Source organism: Peromyscus maniculatus, chromosome 2, assembly GCF_049852395.1.
Source record: "Peromyscus maniculatus bairdii isolate BWxNUB_F1_BW_parent chromosome 2, HU_Pman_BW_mat_3.1, whole genome shotgun sequence".
In the NCBI taxonomy this organism is placed as follows: Eukaryota; Metazoa; Chordata; class Mammalia; order Rodentia; family Cricetidae; genus Peromyscus; species Peromyscus maniculatus.
In genome coordinates this window covers 136,736,864-136,751,541 of record NC_134853.1, presented here as the reverse complement: position 1 = coordinate 136,751,541, position 14,678 = coordinate 136,736,864, and the positions used below count along the sequence as shown (strand labels likewise).

The following is a 14,678-nucleotide window of genomic DNA, read 5'->3' as shown; positions in this document are numbered from 1 at the left end:
CAGGCTGGCCTTGAACTCCCTCTGATGCTAAAGATATTTTTGAATTCCTGATCCTCCTGCCTCTTCCTCCTGAGTGCTAGGAACACAGGCCTGCCTCTCCTGCCCTCTGTATCCTTTTTAACCAGCCAATAAGCAGAAGTAAAGTGTTTCCCTGAGTTTTATGAGCCATTTAAACAAGTTATTAAACCTGAGGAGGGATCTGTGAGGACCCTTGATTAGATTTGGTTGATGGCAAGGTCAGAGGGTGGCCTGCAGCGGGGTCAGTCTGGTGGGCCCGAGCACTTGTTGAGTGTGAGCTAACTCCAGGTAGTTCGTGAGGACTGAGGTGCAGGGTCGGTGTTTGGAGGGATGGAGAACTGGCTGTCTGTGTAAAAAGTCTACACGCCAGTGTCTGAAGTGTTGTGAGTAAAAACAGTTCAGAGAGCCCTTTGGGAACTGTCCTGTGTTGGGGCTCAGATCCCATAAAACTGCCACGTAACAATTTACCCTTCTCCTGGGAAGCATATGGGATTAACAGACTGTGACAACCGGCTTTTATTTTTCCACAATATTTTAACTTTTATCTGTTAAAAGGCTTCCAAGACCAAAGAAAGCAACTCCAGGAAAGTAATTTATATAAAATTTTATTTGATCTGACACTTGATCTTTAAAGTTCAATGGCTTCAAATGGGAAGACATATAAGGGAAGTCATACAATTTTATTATGGAAAATTGCAAACATATCAGACCTGGAGGGAATGGTATAATAAGTCTCCTGACCCTCTCACAGCCTCAACAGCCACCAACAGTCGATTGCTTTAAGTCACGTGCTAGCTTTCCACCACCACTCTGACAAGTTTTGCTGGAGGTTTTTGTTTTGTTTTTGAGACAGGGTCTCACTATGTATCCCTGGCTGTGCTGGATTTGCTGTGTAGACCAGGCTGGTCTTGAATTCATAGAGATCCACCTGCCTCTGCATCTGGGATTAAAGGTGTGTGCCCCCATACGGAAAAATTGTGCCTATTTATGGAGTATGCGAGTGTTGTATTTGTGGTTTTTTTTTGTTTGTTTTTGTTTTTTTTTTGAGACAGGGTTTCTTTGTGTAGTTTTGGTGCCTTTCCTGGATCTAGCTCTGTAGACCAGGCTGGCCTCAAACTCACAGAGATCCGTCTGGCTCTGCCTCCCGAGTGCTGGGATTAAAGGCGTGCATGCAAAAATCCTAACACTCGGGAGGCAGAGATCCGTCTGCATCTCTGTGAATTTAAAGCCACCCTGGATTACATGAGATTGAGTCAGTCTAAGAGAAACAGCCAGGCAGTGGTGGCACACACCTTTAATCCCAGCACTTGAGATCTCACACCTTTAATCCCAGCACTTGAGATCTCACACCTTTAATCCCAGCACTTGAGATCTCACACCTTTAATCCCAGAATCCCAGCACTTGAGATCTCACACCTTTAATCCCAACACTTGAGATCTCACACCTTTAATCCCAGCACTTGAGATCTCACACCTTTAATCCCAGTACTTGAGACCTCACACCTTTAATCCCAATATTTGGGAAGCACACACGCCATTAATCCTAGCACTAGGAAGGAAGTGATGTCTGGGTGGAGAAAGGTATACAAAGCGTGAGGAGACAGAAACTAAAGGCTTTTTGCCTGAGACCTTTTCAGGCTGAGGAGTCCTAGAGGTAAGAGGTGGCTGTGGTTTGTTCCTTTGTCTCTGATCTTTCAGCATTTACCTCAATGTCTGGCTCCGGGATTTTTATTAAAAGACCAATTTAAGATTTGAGTAACAGAGTGAGTTGGAGGCCAGCTTCAGCTACTCAGGACTCTGAGAAGAGAAATGAAAGACCTCAAAATTCCTCTCTGTCTTTGGTGGGGTTTTAATTTCCATCCTGTTTTGTGGTATGAAATCCAGCAGTCTTGGTGGGGGGGGATGGGCTCCTGGTTTTGGCAGACCCTGGACTAGGGCCCTTCCAGAGGACAGGTCCACTGTCAAATTCTCCACTGCATTTTTTTACATAAATAAGTTTCAAAGAATAATAACTGTGCTTCATTTACAAATATTTAATAGTAGCGGCTTTAATGTTTAGCCATTTAATATGATGCCACCTTTTAAATTCTGAAAGAAAAAGATCCCTCCAGCCCATGGTCTCATTTTACTCAGTAGTTTTTCTTTCTTTCTTTTTTAAACCAGAAATGGTTCTTTTGTGTTTTCTCTGCCGCTACATAATACGATTATGTAGCTTTCAATTTTATTTTACCAGTGTGATTAATTAGATTGATGGGTTTCCTAATACTGAACTATCCTTAAGGATCTGACATAAATTCTCTTTTTAGGTTTGTTCTTAGGCCCTTAATAGTTTTTGTTGCTATTGTGAATAGAACCTTATTTCCCATTACATCTTCTAATTGGCTATGGCTGGTATATAGGAAAGCTATTGATTTTTGTACATTGATCTTGTATGTAGTCACCTTGGTGAATTCTCTTATTAGTGGTAATAGTTTGTCGATTGATTTTCTTAGGCTCTTTATACCGGGGAAAGCGAGGTCTGCAAACCACAGCTTCTCTCTTCTGCGCTGCCCGCGCCTCCGACCAGTCCTCTTCTCTGATGGCATTATCAGAACACCTGGGGCCACTTGGAGCAGCAGGGGTGGTTGAGGCCAGTCCTGCCTGGTTCCTGACTCCAGCTGGAGCGCTTGTGCTGGTTTTTGTTTGTTTGTTTGGTTTGTTTCCTTCAAGACAGGGTTTCTTTGTGTAGTTTTGGAGCTTGTCCTGGATCTCGCTCTGTAGCCCAGGCTGGCCTCGAACTCACAGAGATCCGCCTGCCTCTGCCTTCCAAGGGCTGGGACTAAAGGCGTGCGCCGCCACTACCCAGCCCGCTTGTGCTCTTTTACCAGCACTTGTTACCGCCTGCCTGTCTCACTGTCAGACGACAGCGATTCCTTTTCTAGCTTGTTGGGACATTTCTTTTCCATTATGTCACCACCGGGAGTCAAATTTATCAAGTCAGTCATATTTTATGTTGAATTTATGCAATAAATAAGTTGATCCGTGGTGTGTGTGTGTGTGTGTGTGTGTGTGTGTGTGTGTGTGTGTGTGTTACTAGGGATTGAGCACACATGTATTTGTTATGTGGGTGCTGGAATCCTAATCTCAGGTTCTAATGTTTGTACAGCAAGCACATTTAACTTCTAAGACATCTCCTCCATCACTGAAATATTTTTGGTTTACTGAGGATTGAACCAAGGGCCTTGCAAACATTGGGTAACATATACTGTTGACATTCTATCCCTAGTCCTCTTTTCTTGTAAATTTTGAGACAGGGTCTCACTATGCTGCTTAGGCTGGTCTTGAGCATGGTATCACAGATAGGCCTGGAACTCACCATCCTCCTGCCTCAGGCTCCCTAGTAACTCGGATTACAGGCCTGGTGTGTGTGTGTGTGTGTGTGTGTGTGTGTGTGTGTGCCTGTGTGCATTTCACTATGTAGTCCAAGCTTGCCTGGAACTCAGCCTCCTCCAGAGTGCTAGGATTACAGCTGTGGGCCACTGTATCGGGCTCCAATTTGTGTCTTAGTGATGAACCACCCTAGCACTAGTGAATACGTTCTCTTTAGATTTATTGGGTTGTTCTTTTAATACATTGCTTAGTTTGATTTGTTCACATTTTATTTAGGCTTTTTGCTTCATGGTTTGAATTGATTTATGAACTCTTTTCCTCTTCCTATTATTGTCTGGCTTTGGTTTTAAGATATGTAAGGAGAATGTTCTGGGTGACTTTCTAGCTCTCCTCAGATTCTTACACCAGTTAACACAACATGAAAGTCCTATGTTCTTCCAAGGCATTCTTCTCTTTTCTAACGTCTGATATTGACATTGTGTGTGCTGCTTTTCTAGGTTGAAATGAGGGCACTTTCTGATTTATTTATTCTATTATTTGAATGTATGTACGTGTGTGTAGTGACCTCAGAGACCAGAAGAGGGCATCAGATCCCATGGAACTGAAGTTACAGGCTGTCTTGAGCAACTTTAAGTAGATGCTGGGAACCAAACTCCAGTCCTCTGCAATAGCAGTAAGTGCTCTTAACTAATGAGCCAGCCCCATTTGTCTATCGGTCAGTCAGTCAGTCTGTCTGTCCGTCCATCTATCCATCCATCATTTCTCCCTCCCCACTTTCTGTTGATCTTTCTGTCTTCTGTCTGTCTTTCTGTTTCATTTCTTGAGATGGAATTAAATTTTGTAGACCAGGCTCACCTGGAACTCACTGGGTAGTCCAGGCTGGCCTCAACTTTATGGTGATCCTCCTGCCTCCTGATGAAGTTACAGTCATGCATCATTATATTCAGTTGTGAACTGGGAAAATTTTCAGTATCTCCCCACCTCCCCAAGTCAGGGTTTCTCTGTGTAACCTTGGCTGTCCTGGAACTTGCTCTGTAGACCAGGCTGGCCTCGAACTCACAGAGATCTGTCTGCCTCTGCCTCCTGAATGCTGGGATTAAAAGTGTGTGCCACCACCACCCAGTTTAAAATTTCAACATCTTATGTGTTCTAAAAGTTAATTTATACCAGGCAGTGGTGGCTCATGCCTTTAATCCCAGCATTCGGGAGACAGAGGCAGCAGATTTCTGTAAGTTCGAGGCCAGCGTGGTCTACAGAGCGAGTTCCAGGACCGCCAGGGCTACACAGAGAAACCCTGTCTTAATAAAACCCAAAAAGAGTAAATAGGCTGATAATTGTTAAGGAAGTTGAAGCATTACTTAGACTCCCTTGTCAAAATAAAACAAGGGTCTCGGGTCACTCCTAAATATCAACAGACTATGCACATGTATGTGTGGGCTGTGGGGAAAGAAGCGGGACAGGGAGCGGGAGAGCCAGACAGATGGAGAGACAGAGAGAAAGAGACAGATGTACTATCACTCTCTTGGCACCTGAGAAGCAAGTTTAACTCTGCCCTGAAAGCTTAGCACAACGGCAATGCTAGGTATACAGAGGCACTTAATGAGCAGAAGCAATTACCATTATTAATCCAGTTAATTAAAAAAAATTAATGTCCCAGACACTGTGCTAATGTTTTACATGGGTTATTGGTATTTCATTTAAGCAGGTACTGTTACAATTTCATTTCGTAAATGAATATTTTTTTGAAATACGTTTTGAGAAATTGATTTTCCAATGTCACAGAGCTTTTCTCTTCAGCTCAGGATACAACGCAGCAAGATAGAAAGCAAATCTTTCAGAGGCAAGCAGCGCACCACCTCTCGCCGACTCGTGCGAGCACAGCACGCGAACGACTCAGTGTGCCAAGTCGCTTTCACACTGGGTTGCCAGCCGGCTCCTTTTTGCCCGCGCACAGACCGGAAGTGTTTCTGACGGTCGCGTTTCTACAACGCACAGCCGGAAGTTTCTATCCGTGGGTTTGCAGAGCTTGATAAACCGAGGAGTGGGTTGCCGCTGGAGTTTTCAGGTGTGTGTGGGAGCCGGGGGATGGTGAAGGTAGGGAGGACGGTGCGACCGTAAGGGACAGCCGCGCGGGGAGGCGGAGAACACAGGCAGAAAGAACCCAGACCTGGTTTGGACCGTTCTCCTCGCGGTCTGCCTCTTTACCCTGCCCCCATTTGGAGCTGGAGTGACAGGGCCCCGCCCCCCTGACGGTAGCAAGGTCTCTCCGCAGGTGTTGACCCTTGATCTCGGGGTGCTTCCCCATCTCTCAGGCGTGATGGCTACGGGCGCGGATGTACGGGACATTCTAGAACTTGGTGGTCCAGAGGGAGATGCAGCTTCTGGGACCATCAGCAAGAAGGATATTATCAACCCGGACAAGGTAGCTGGGGCACTTGAGAGCATTGAGAGGGGGTGAAGGTGTTGGCGAAGGAATGGGAAGGGGTGACACCAGGAGAGATGGTGGAAGTGGTAATCCCACCATCATAAAATTCGTGATAAAAGAAGTGCTCCCGTGAAATGAAAAGTATGCCATTGTGAATGTGATGCAGGAGATAGGACACTGGGAGGTGGTGGGGGCCAAGAGAGTGTGACACTTCTAAGTTGTTGGGAAGAGAGACAAAGACATTGCGACAGTCTGCAGGTGAGGGAAGGATCTTCTTCCCTGACAGGTGAAATGAGGCGGGAGAGGGATGCTTTGCTAGCACAGGGTGTGCTATTCGTGTGAGTAGGCTACTGTGACTTTAGTTCAGCATTTGTTTGTTCAGAGATTGTGCTGGGTCAAAAATTTTCAGGTAAGGGTAGGCCTAGGCTATCGTTTCTTCCCTGTGGTTTTATTTCCAGAAAAAGTCCAAGAAATCCTCGGAGACACTGACCTTCAAGAGGCCTGAGGGCATGCATCGGGAGGTCTATGCTTTGCTTTACTCAGACAAGAAGCAAGTATTGGAATTCCAAGTCCCCCGTGCATTACCCTAGCTCACACGGCATATCCTTACTTCCCTGTTTTCTCTTCCACTTCTTTCCCCAGCTCTTATCCCCATCCAGGGCTCCTCCTGCAGGGCAGCTCAGTGTCTTGCTCCAGGACATGACTTCCTTATTTAGGGGTGGACGGAACTTCTTGGGCTTCGCTGTTCTTCATTCACCTGATTCTAACCTTTCACCTCCCTAACCTTCACTGCCAGGGATGCACCTCCACTACTGCCCAGCGACACTGGTCAGGGGTATCGCACTGTGAAGGCTAAATTGGGGTCCAAGAAGGTTCGGCCTTGGAAGTGGATGCCATTTACCAACCCAGCTCGAAAGGATGGTGCTATGTTTTTCCACTGGCGACGAGCAGCAGAGGAGGGCAAAGACTACCCTTTTGCCAGGTTCAATAAGGTGAGCTGCTGACAGACACAAGCCAAGCCCATCTGAGCCACCTGAATGAATTTTCTAGTCTCCCAGGGTTGACTCTAGAATGTGCTCAGTCCCAGCTATGGTTACCCACTCAGTCCTAGGTCAAGTGCTATGGACTGACTCTTCTGCCCACTGGATTCTTTCCTTCCCTGGATCTTCTGTGGGTTTTAGTGGCTTCCCCTGGCTCTTCACATTGCTGCTCCTCAGAGCTGTGTCCAGGTGCTTTTCTCCTCTGTATGTTTCTATTGTTCTCATTTAATGCCGCTGCTTCAGTTACTCTTCACAGGCTCATGACCCCAGCCCACAAGTTCTGATTTGCTAGCATCCCTGAGTGTCGGACAGGTAGCTCCCATCAGTGGTACCCTCGAACAGAACAGAATGAGATCCTTCCTCTATTCCTACTCAGTGAGAGGCACCATTTTTCCAGTTGTCTGTGTTACAGATTTGGGACTCACCCTTGACTTCCGCCTTTCCTCTTGGCTGTAAACAACAGAGGAAGGAGGAGGGAAGAGGGTGGCACACGTGTAAAGAAATAAGTGACTTCTTTCAGCTGAGTGCCTCCAATATGCTAGAATTAGAATTTGAATGAACATGAAATGATATCAACGGTGCACTTATGGGTGGAGGAGAGGCCTACTTTTTATTTATTTATTTTTGTGTGTACATGCACATGCCAGCCTGTGGGAGCTTCTTCTCTGCTTTAACCACATGGGCATAAGGGGTCAAACTCAGGTGGTCTGACCTCCTGAGCCACCTTGCCAGCCCCGAGCCCCAGTGATGTCTTATCATCGAGTTCTGCTAGTTGTGTTACGATTACCAGTGACACCTGGTAATCACCTGTGCTGTGCATCCTTTGTGCTAGCACCCTAAACCAAGATCAGTTATTTTTTTTGGTTTAGATTATTGAGCCTTATAGAAAGCGGGGCCTTTTCCAGTCTCACCCAGCCACTGAAAGGAAGGGCTAGAGTAGTCTAGGCTTGGATAGCCCATGGCTAATGCACTGTACAGTGTGGCTCAGAACAGTCTAGAATTAGAGCTTAAAACAAGGGGCTCAAACTCAGAATCCTCTCAGCCCAGTGTCTCTCTGTACCTGAGTGCCCTCTCCTGGGTGGCTTACAGGCTTTCTCACACTGAGCACAACCAAATGTGACTCTATTACCCCCACCCCAAACCAGAGTTTCCTCCATCCCACCATCCTTCTTAGGACCTTAGGCCCAGGCTAGAGGAGCTGGAGATACAAGTTGGTAAAGCTCAGTGAAAAGGTAAGGTATTTGAGGAAGGGTAGATGAGATAGCCTGATGTTAAGGTAAAGAACACTCAGTTTTTACTGCCTCTAGCCTGTTGAAGCCTAGACCTTGAGAATAAAAGTAAGTCAGACAAAGTGTCTGTCCTTAAAAAACTTCATTGTTGAGAGGGGAAGGAAGATGGGGACAATTACAGTCTGGTAGGGATGAGCTATTGGGAAGGCTGGAAGGTTCTGGGAGTTTTCTTGATGATGTCACTAGGTCGTGCAGTGATTTTTTTTTCCCCCTTCATACACATGGAACATGGTGAGGAAAAAAAAATACAAAGGAATGTAAGGGCCCAGAGGTTCCTGAATCTAGGCCTGTGGCTGAGTTTGACCCCTGGAACCCAAATGGTGGAAGGAGAGAACAGACTCCCAAATGTTGTCCTCTGACCTCCAAATATACCCATCCCCACACACACACTTGAAAACAAAAATGTAATGTAAAAATGAAAAAGCAGGGTGGTGGTGGTGCACGCCTTTAATCCCAGCACTGTGGAGACAGAGGCAGGTGGATCTCTGTGAGTTCCAGCCCAGCCTGGTCTACAGAGTGAGATCCAGGACAGCCAGGGCTACACAGAGAAACCCTGTCTCAAAAAAACCAAACAAAACAAAAAAACCCCAATAAATAAAAAAATAACCAAAAAGATAAAATTTTTAAGGGTTCATGTATGTTGGATGCTATGTGCATTCCCATACTGATAAAGCTTGAAGGTCCACGTAGGGTGATGTGGTGGAGCTGTGCCTCAACTGGTCAACAGCAACCATGCGGTGACCCTTGGTAACCAGGCTTAAGAACTTGGGCTTTGCCCTCATGCCTTTGGGCCACCCACAGATTTGAAAGTAGAGTCATGTCAGGGCTGGCTGAGTTTTGGAGAGGTCTGGGTGACTACAACAAGGTAGAGAATGAGTTCACGCTCTTCCTCTCCAGCTGCTCCTCTTGAGGGGCCGTACTCTCAGTTACTCGCCCTCTGCTCTTGCTCAGGCCATTAGTCCAGGAGTCCAGTTCTTACTTTCTTGTTACTTCAGCCTCTAGGCCTGTGCCTTCTCTGCCGCTCTAGTGTGGGCTTATGGCTTCTCGCCTCTGTGTCTGCTGAGGTGGCTCTCCAGTCTCCTACTTATCTTCCACCCCAGAGTCTTCTCTGTTGCCAGATGGTCTTAGATACAAGAAACAGGATTTTGTAAAAATGATTGTATGTGTATCAGTGTTCTGCCTGCATGTATCTCACCACATGGGTGCAGTGCCCATGGAGGCCAGAAGAGGGAGTCAGATTCACTGGAACTGGAATTGTAAATAGTTATAGCTGCCCTGTGGGTGCTGGGGATGGAACCCAAGTCTAGAAAGTGAGAACTTTGAATCTCTTTTAAAACTAGCTAGGCCTGGCGGTGGTGGTGCACGCCTTTAATCCCAGTGGAGGCAGAGGCAGGCAGATCTCTGTGAGTTCGAGGCCAGCCTGGTCTACAGAGTGAGATCCAGGACAGGCACCAAAACTACACAGAGAAACCCTGTCTCTAAAAAACCAAAAAACTAGCTATATTGGATCTTGTCACACCCCAGGTGGACTCTAGGCTCCCAGAAGGGTGCACTCACTCCCTGTGCAGCTGGTTCTGGGCCGTGTAAGACTCCTTTTAGGCTCCTCTCAGCTCACTCTGCTTCCCAGCCTGGTTCCAGAAGGCAGGCCCACACATTAGGGTGTTTGTGTGTGTGTTTGTTTTTAATCTCATGTTGTACCTGTGTTGTCCTCTCTGTTCTCCCTCACTAGTTCACTTCTCCTTAACCTTAAGATTTAGCCTGGTGTGGTGGTGCACACTTGTAATCCCAGCACTTAGGAGGCAGAGGCAGGAGGATCAGGAGTTCAATATCATCCTCAGGAACATACTGAATTCAGGGCTAGCCTGGGCTACAGACAAACAAACAAAACCCCGCACAGGGCTGGAGAGATGACTTAGTGATTAAGAGTATTTCCAGGGGACTCAAGTTTGGTTCCCAGGACCTGGAGTGGGCAGCTCATGGGCCACCTCAAACTGCAGCTTCTTCTGAACATCCAATGCCTTGTTCTGGTTTCCACAGGCAGGCCCCCCCCCTCCACAGACATATTAAAAACAATAGTAAAATAAATAAGAAATAAAAAGACTATGCCTGGCCAGGCAGTGGTGTTGCACACCTTTAATCCTAGCACTAGGGAGGCAGAGCCAGACGGATCTCTGTGAGTTCGAGGCCAGCCTTGTCTGAGTTCCAGGACAGCTAGATACATAGAGAAACCCTATCTCGAAAACAAAACAAACACAAAGCAAAGGACTAGGCTTGATTTACCTTTGCTCTGCCCAGCTCTGTGCCCAGCTGTACCCAGTGTCACTTGTTTATTTTTATCATCAGACTTACCACAGAGTATCAAAATTGTTTTTCCGTCCCCCGCGCCCCCCCAGTTGGATTGCTGGCTTTGAGAGGTGACCCCGGTGAGCACTGTGTCCCTAGCATAGGCTTAGCAGGCTCATGATGAGTATTTGTTGAATGAGTTGATTGTCTTTTTGAACTGATTGGAGATTGGCCAGAAGTTCAGGGCATTTTAAAACCAAATGAAATTATCTCCTTGTAGTAGCACATGCCTTTAATCCCAGCACTCCAGAGGCAGAGCAGGCAGATCTGAGTTTGAGGCCAGCCTGGGCTACACAGTGAGACCCTGTCATACATACACAGACAAATTAAAGTACTAAGTGGGATATATAGCCAAGCCTGGGAAACCAGATAAATCCTTCAGAGATGATGCCCGAGAGGTCAGAAGGATGAGAACATTCTGTTGGTAGAAGGAGTACAGAATTTAGAATAAAGGGAAAGAGCCTGGTGTGTTCCAGACTTTCAGGCTGGAGATTTGGTCCTCAAGGACTAGTGGCTGCAGGTCAGGGCACCTACTCTTTAGTGTGCAGTGCTCTTCACTGGTCCTGTGGTGTGCTGAGCCCTAACTGAGAAATGAACTGGCCAAACCAGAAGGCACTTTATCTTAGAGGTTAATGGAGTCATGACATGTGATCGAGAGCAGTACCCTTCCCAGGAACCGATACTAGGATTCTAAGGCAACACAAGTTCATATTTATATTATGTTTATGGGCACACAGTTGACATATAAAAGTGCTTCCTTGTTCCCACTCTTAGTGTAGACCAGCTGGGACAAGCCCCGCTGCTCAGCCCTGTTAAGTAGCATGGTGTAGGTCACATCTTGTTTGCAGACGGACAATTGACTGGACAAGGACTGAGGGAAGCCCAGGTCAGGGAAGGTGGTTTTGTTTCTCTAATGCAGGCCAGTGATGGTGCTGTGCTAATCTAAGTGAGTGGACCAAGTGTGGCCATGGAGGTGAAGCGACAGATTAAGAAGTAGGAATTAAAAGATACTTTCCAATGCCAGTTGAGGTGGTGCATGCCTGTAATCCAGTACTGGGCAGACTGAGGCAGGAGGACTGCTGTGAGTTAGAGCCAGTCTGGCCTCCACAGAGAGTAGTGGCCAGCCAAGGCCACTTCCTAAGCCTGTGTCAACAACAAAACAGAAACACAGACCATCACCAAACAACACACCCAGGGTTTTGGTGCTGGCTGTTGGTGACAGTGGTTGAGATCTGGATCGGAGATGTTTGAAGAAGAGGGATGAGTGCAATCCTGAGTATGTGAAGGTTGGACAAGTGTGGTGACCTCTAGCAGGAAGTGTCCAAGAGCAGCAGGAAAGAGCCTGCTGTATTTTTGAATTCTTAAGAAACTTCCTGTTCCAGCCCAGCACGGACTCCTTCCTTGTCTCTGACCTACACACGCAGCTTATTGTGATGCTGATAACTCTGAGAGAGACCTGGGGCAGGAGGAGGAGTGTGGGCCAGGAGAGGAAGGGGCATTGGCAGGATTCCCTGGAGATGCCCAACTTTGAAGTGCTCTGAGATCGGCAAATCCCACCGTGACCACTGGGTGGCAGTAGTGCCTAAGACAAGTGGCGCTGGCCTAGGGGCACTGGGCCTTTCTCTGTCTGATGGGTTTTTGACTCCACAATTGACCCTTGCGTGCCATAGAAGTGCTTACAGGTCAGGTAGGAGCATGTGGCCCATTCCCAAAGATGGTAAGTTGTCCTGAAGTGAACCAGACAGGCCACTGACCTAGAGTCTTACAGGGAGGGGCCTCTGGCCAGTCAGACTGAGTCTTTCCTTCCACAGGCTGCCCCTACACAGGGGTTGGTAATAAACAGGAAGGGGTGTGGCCACATGGCCAGCCTGCTTGGCCATGTGACAAAGGAATGCGCTCCACACCCATGTCTTTGTGTCAGTAGACGGTGCAGGTACCCGTGTACTCAGAGCAGGAGTACCAACTCTACCTTCATGATGATGCGTGGACCAAGGCAGAGACTGACCACCTCTTTGACCTCAGCCGCCGATTTGATCTGCGATTTGTAGTTATTCATGATCGGTATGACCACCAGCAGTTCAAGGTGAGCTGGAGTGCCCAACCTTCCTGCCGTCCCTTCTGGATGCTTCTCAATGTTCATCCCCATGTGTCTTGATTCTCAGAAGCGTTCTGTAGAGGATTTGAAAGAGAGGTACTACCACATTTGTGCCAAGCTTGCCAATGTGAGGGCTGTGCCAGGCACAGATCTCAAAATCCCAGTATTTGATGCTGGGCATGAGAGACGGCGGAAGGAACAGTTGGAGCGGCTTTACAACCGGACCCCAGAGCAGGTCATGACCTCTTCTCCATACCTGAAACCCTTTGCCTCCCCACCCTCCACGGCCTCAACTCTCTCCCCGAAGCCCCTCCCCCTTCAGCCCGTTCTTCCCCTCCCTGCAGGTTCCTTCCCTCTGGTTCCTTCCCTCATAGATACCCTGGTATCCTTGAGCTCCCTGGCCGCCTGCTCCCACACAGCCCTCACACATGCCAAAGCATTTCTTGCTTTTGCAGGTGGCAGAGGAGGAGTACTTGCTACAGGAGCTTCGTAAGATCGAGGCCCGGAAAAAAGAGCGGGAAAAACGCAGCCAAGACCTGCAGAAGCTGATTACAGCAGCAGACACCACCGCAGAGCAGCGGCGCACAGAACGCAAGGCCCCCAAGAAAAAACTACCCCAGAAGAAGGAGGCTGAGAAGCCGGTGTGGAGGCTGACCCGACAAGCTCAGGGTGGAAGGGTCATCTGGACAGGGTCCCAGCTGCAGGGGGCATTCTGACAGTGCCCGGAGTCAGTGGGTCCCTGGGCTACTCTCCCCATGAAATCTTAGGCTAATTCTTCCTGCAGGCCGTTCCTGAGACTGCAGGCATCAAGTTTCCAGATTTCAAGTCAGCAGGTGTCACACTGAGGAGCCAGAGGGTGAGTTACCGCCCTCAGTGTTTAAGCCCCGGGCTCCAAATGGCTTCAGTGCTGCAGCTGCTGAGGCGAGTGCAGTGGGCGAGGGGACTGGAAAGAGGTGGCCTCGCCAGGATCTCACGACACGGCCGGCTTGAGGTTGCCTTTCCACTTCCCCACTTCTCAGCTTGTTCCATTTCAGCCATAGCTACCTGGCAGAGGTTCCCCGTGAGCCCCTGTTCAACCCTCTTCACCGTAAGTGTCGTCAGGGGCGCAGGACTTAGCTGACTGTCATTGCAGATGAAGCTGCCCAGCTCTGTGGGTCAGAAGAAGATCAAGGCTCTGGAACAGATGCTGCTGGAGCTGGGTGTGGGTGAGTGACGCCGAGCCTCCCGGGCTCGATAGCCCCTCTCCCTGGGCTGTGCAAGGGAGGGTAGTTGATCCTGCAGGCCTTCAGCCCTGCTCTGGCTCTGTCTGGCCTGCAGAACTGAGCCCCACCCCCACAGAGGAGCTGGTGCACATGTTCAACGAGCTGCGGAGTGACCTGGTGCTGCTCTACGAGCTCAAGCAGGCCTGCGCCAACTGCGAGTATGAGCTGCAGATGCTGCGGCACCGGCACGAGGCCCTGGCCCGGGCAGGGGTGCTGGGGGGCCCTGCCACACCAGCAGTGGGACCCGCCCCGGCCTCTGCGGAGCCAGCCGTGTCTGAATCTGGACTTGGCCTTGACCCCACCAAGGACACCATCATTGATGTCGTGGGGGCACCCCTCACTCCCAATTCGGTAAGAGCCTGGGCAGGCTTTGGGGAGCATGCCCTGGCTCTGGGCGAGAAGGCATGTGTGTACAGTCCCCACTCCCTCCAGGCCCTTCAAGGGAATGTTCCCACTGTGAGGGAGGAGGGTGAGGACAGGAGCGGGTTGACTATGGGCCTCTTCTCTGAGAATGACAGGCACTGAGCCCCGAGCCGCACCTCAGGCCACTAACCTCAACACTTTCTGTCTCTTCAGCGGAAACGACGGGAATCTGCCTCCAGCTCATCTTCTGTGAAGAAAGCCAAGAAACCATGAGGGGCCACTAGGGTTGGTGGTACGGTGTAAATAGAGCTGTTCCACTGGACTGGGCTGATTGGGCTGGTTCTGTTTCCTTACTTCCTCACACCCTTGCTGGGGTGACAGGCTGAGAGACTGATCACTACAGCGAGTCCCTGAAGGCTTGCTTGCAATGCCCAGTCAGGCCCGCACCTCCAACACCTGTGCTTTTGTGTTTAA

The 14,678-nt window shown here is 48.7% G+C and overlaps 1 protein-coding gene across 2 annotated transcripts; it reads left to right on the top strand.

The window, feature by feature from the left end:
- Positions 1 to 5,184: 5,184 nt before the first annotated feature.
- Dmap1 (DNA methyltransferase 1 associated protein 1) lies at positions 5,185 to 14,531 on the top strand. Of its 2 annotated transcripts, none has more exons than XM_006997618.4 (11): positions 5,185 to 5,452; positions 5,660 to 5,809; positions 6,271 to 6,362; positions 6,609 to 6,804; positions 12,409 to 12,567; positions 12,647 to 12,814; positions 13,035 to 13,220; positions 13,364 to 13,435; positions 13,712 to 13,784; positions 13,897 to 14,192; positions 14,418 to 14,531. In XM_006997618.4, exons 2-11 carry the CDS (start codon positions 5,705 to 5,707, stop codon positions 14,475 to 14,477), a joined length of 1,407 nt encoding a protein of 468 aa, XP_006997680.1. In that variant the 5' UTR covers positions 5,185 to 5,452; positions 5,660 to 5,704; the 3' UTR covers positions 14,478 to 14,531. The 2 variants fall into 2 exon arrangements, with proteins under 2 accessions (XP_006997680.1, XP_076421007.1); XM_076564892.1 differs by having other exon boundaries at positions 5,371 to 5,452; positions 5,700 to 5,809.
- The last annotated feature ends 147 nt before the right edge of the window (positions 14,532 to 14,678 follow it).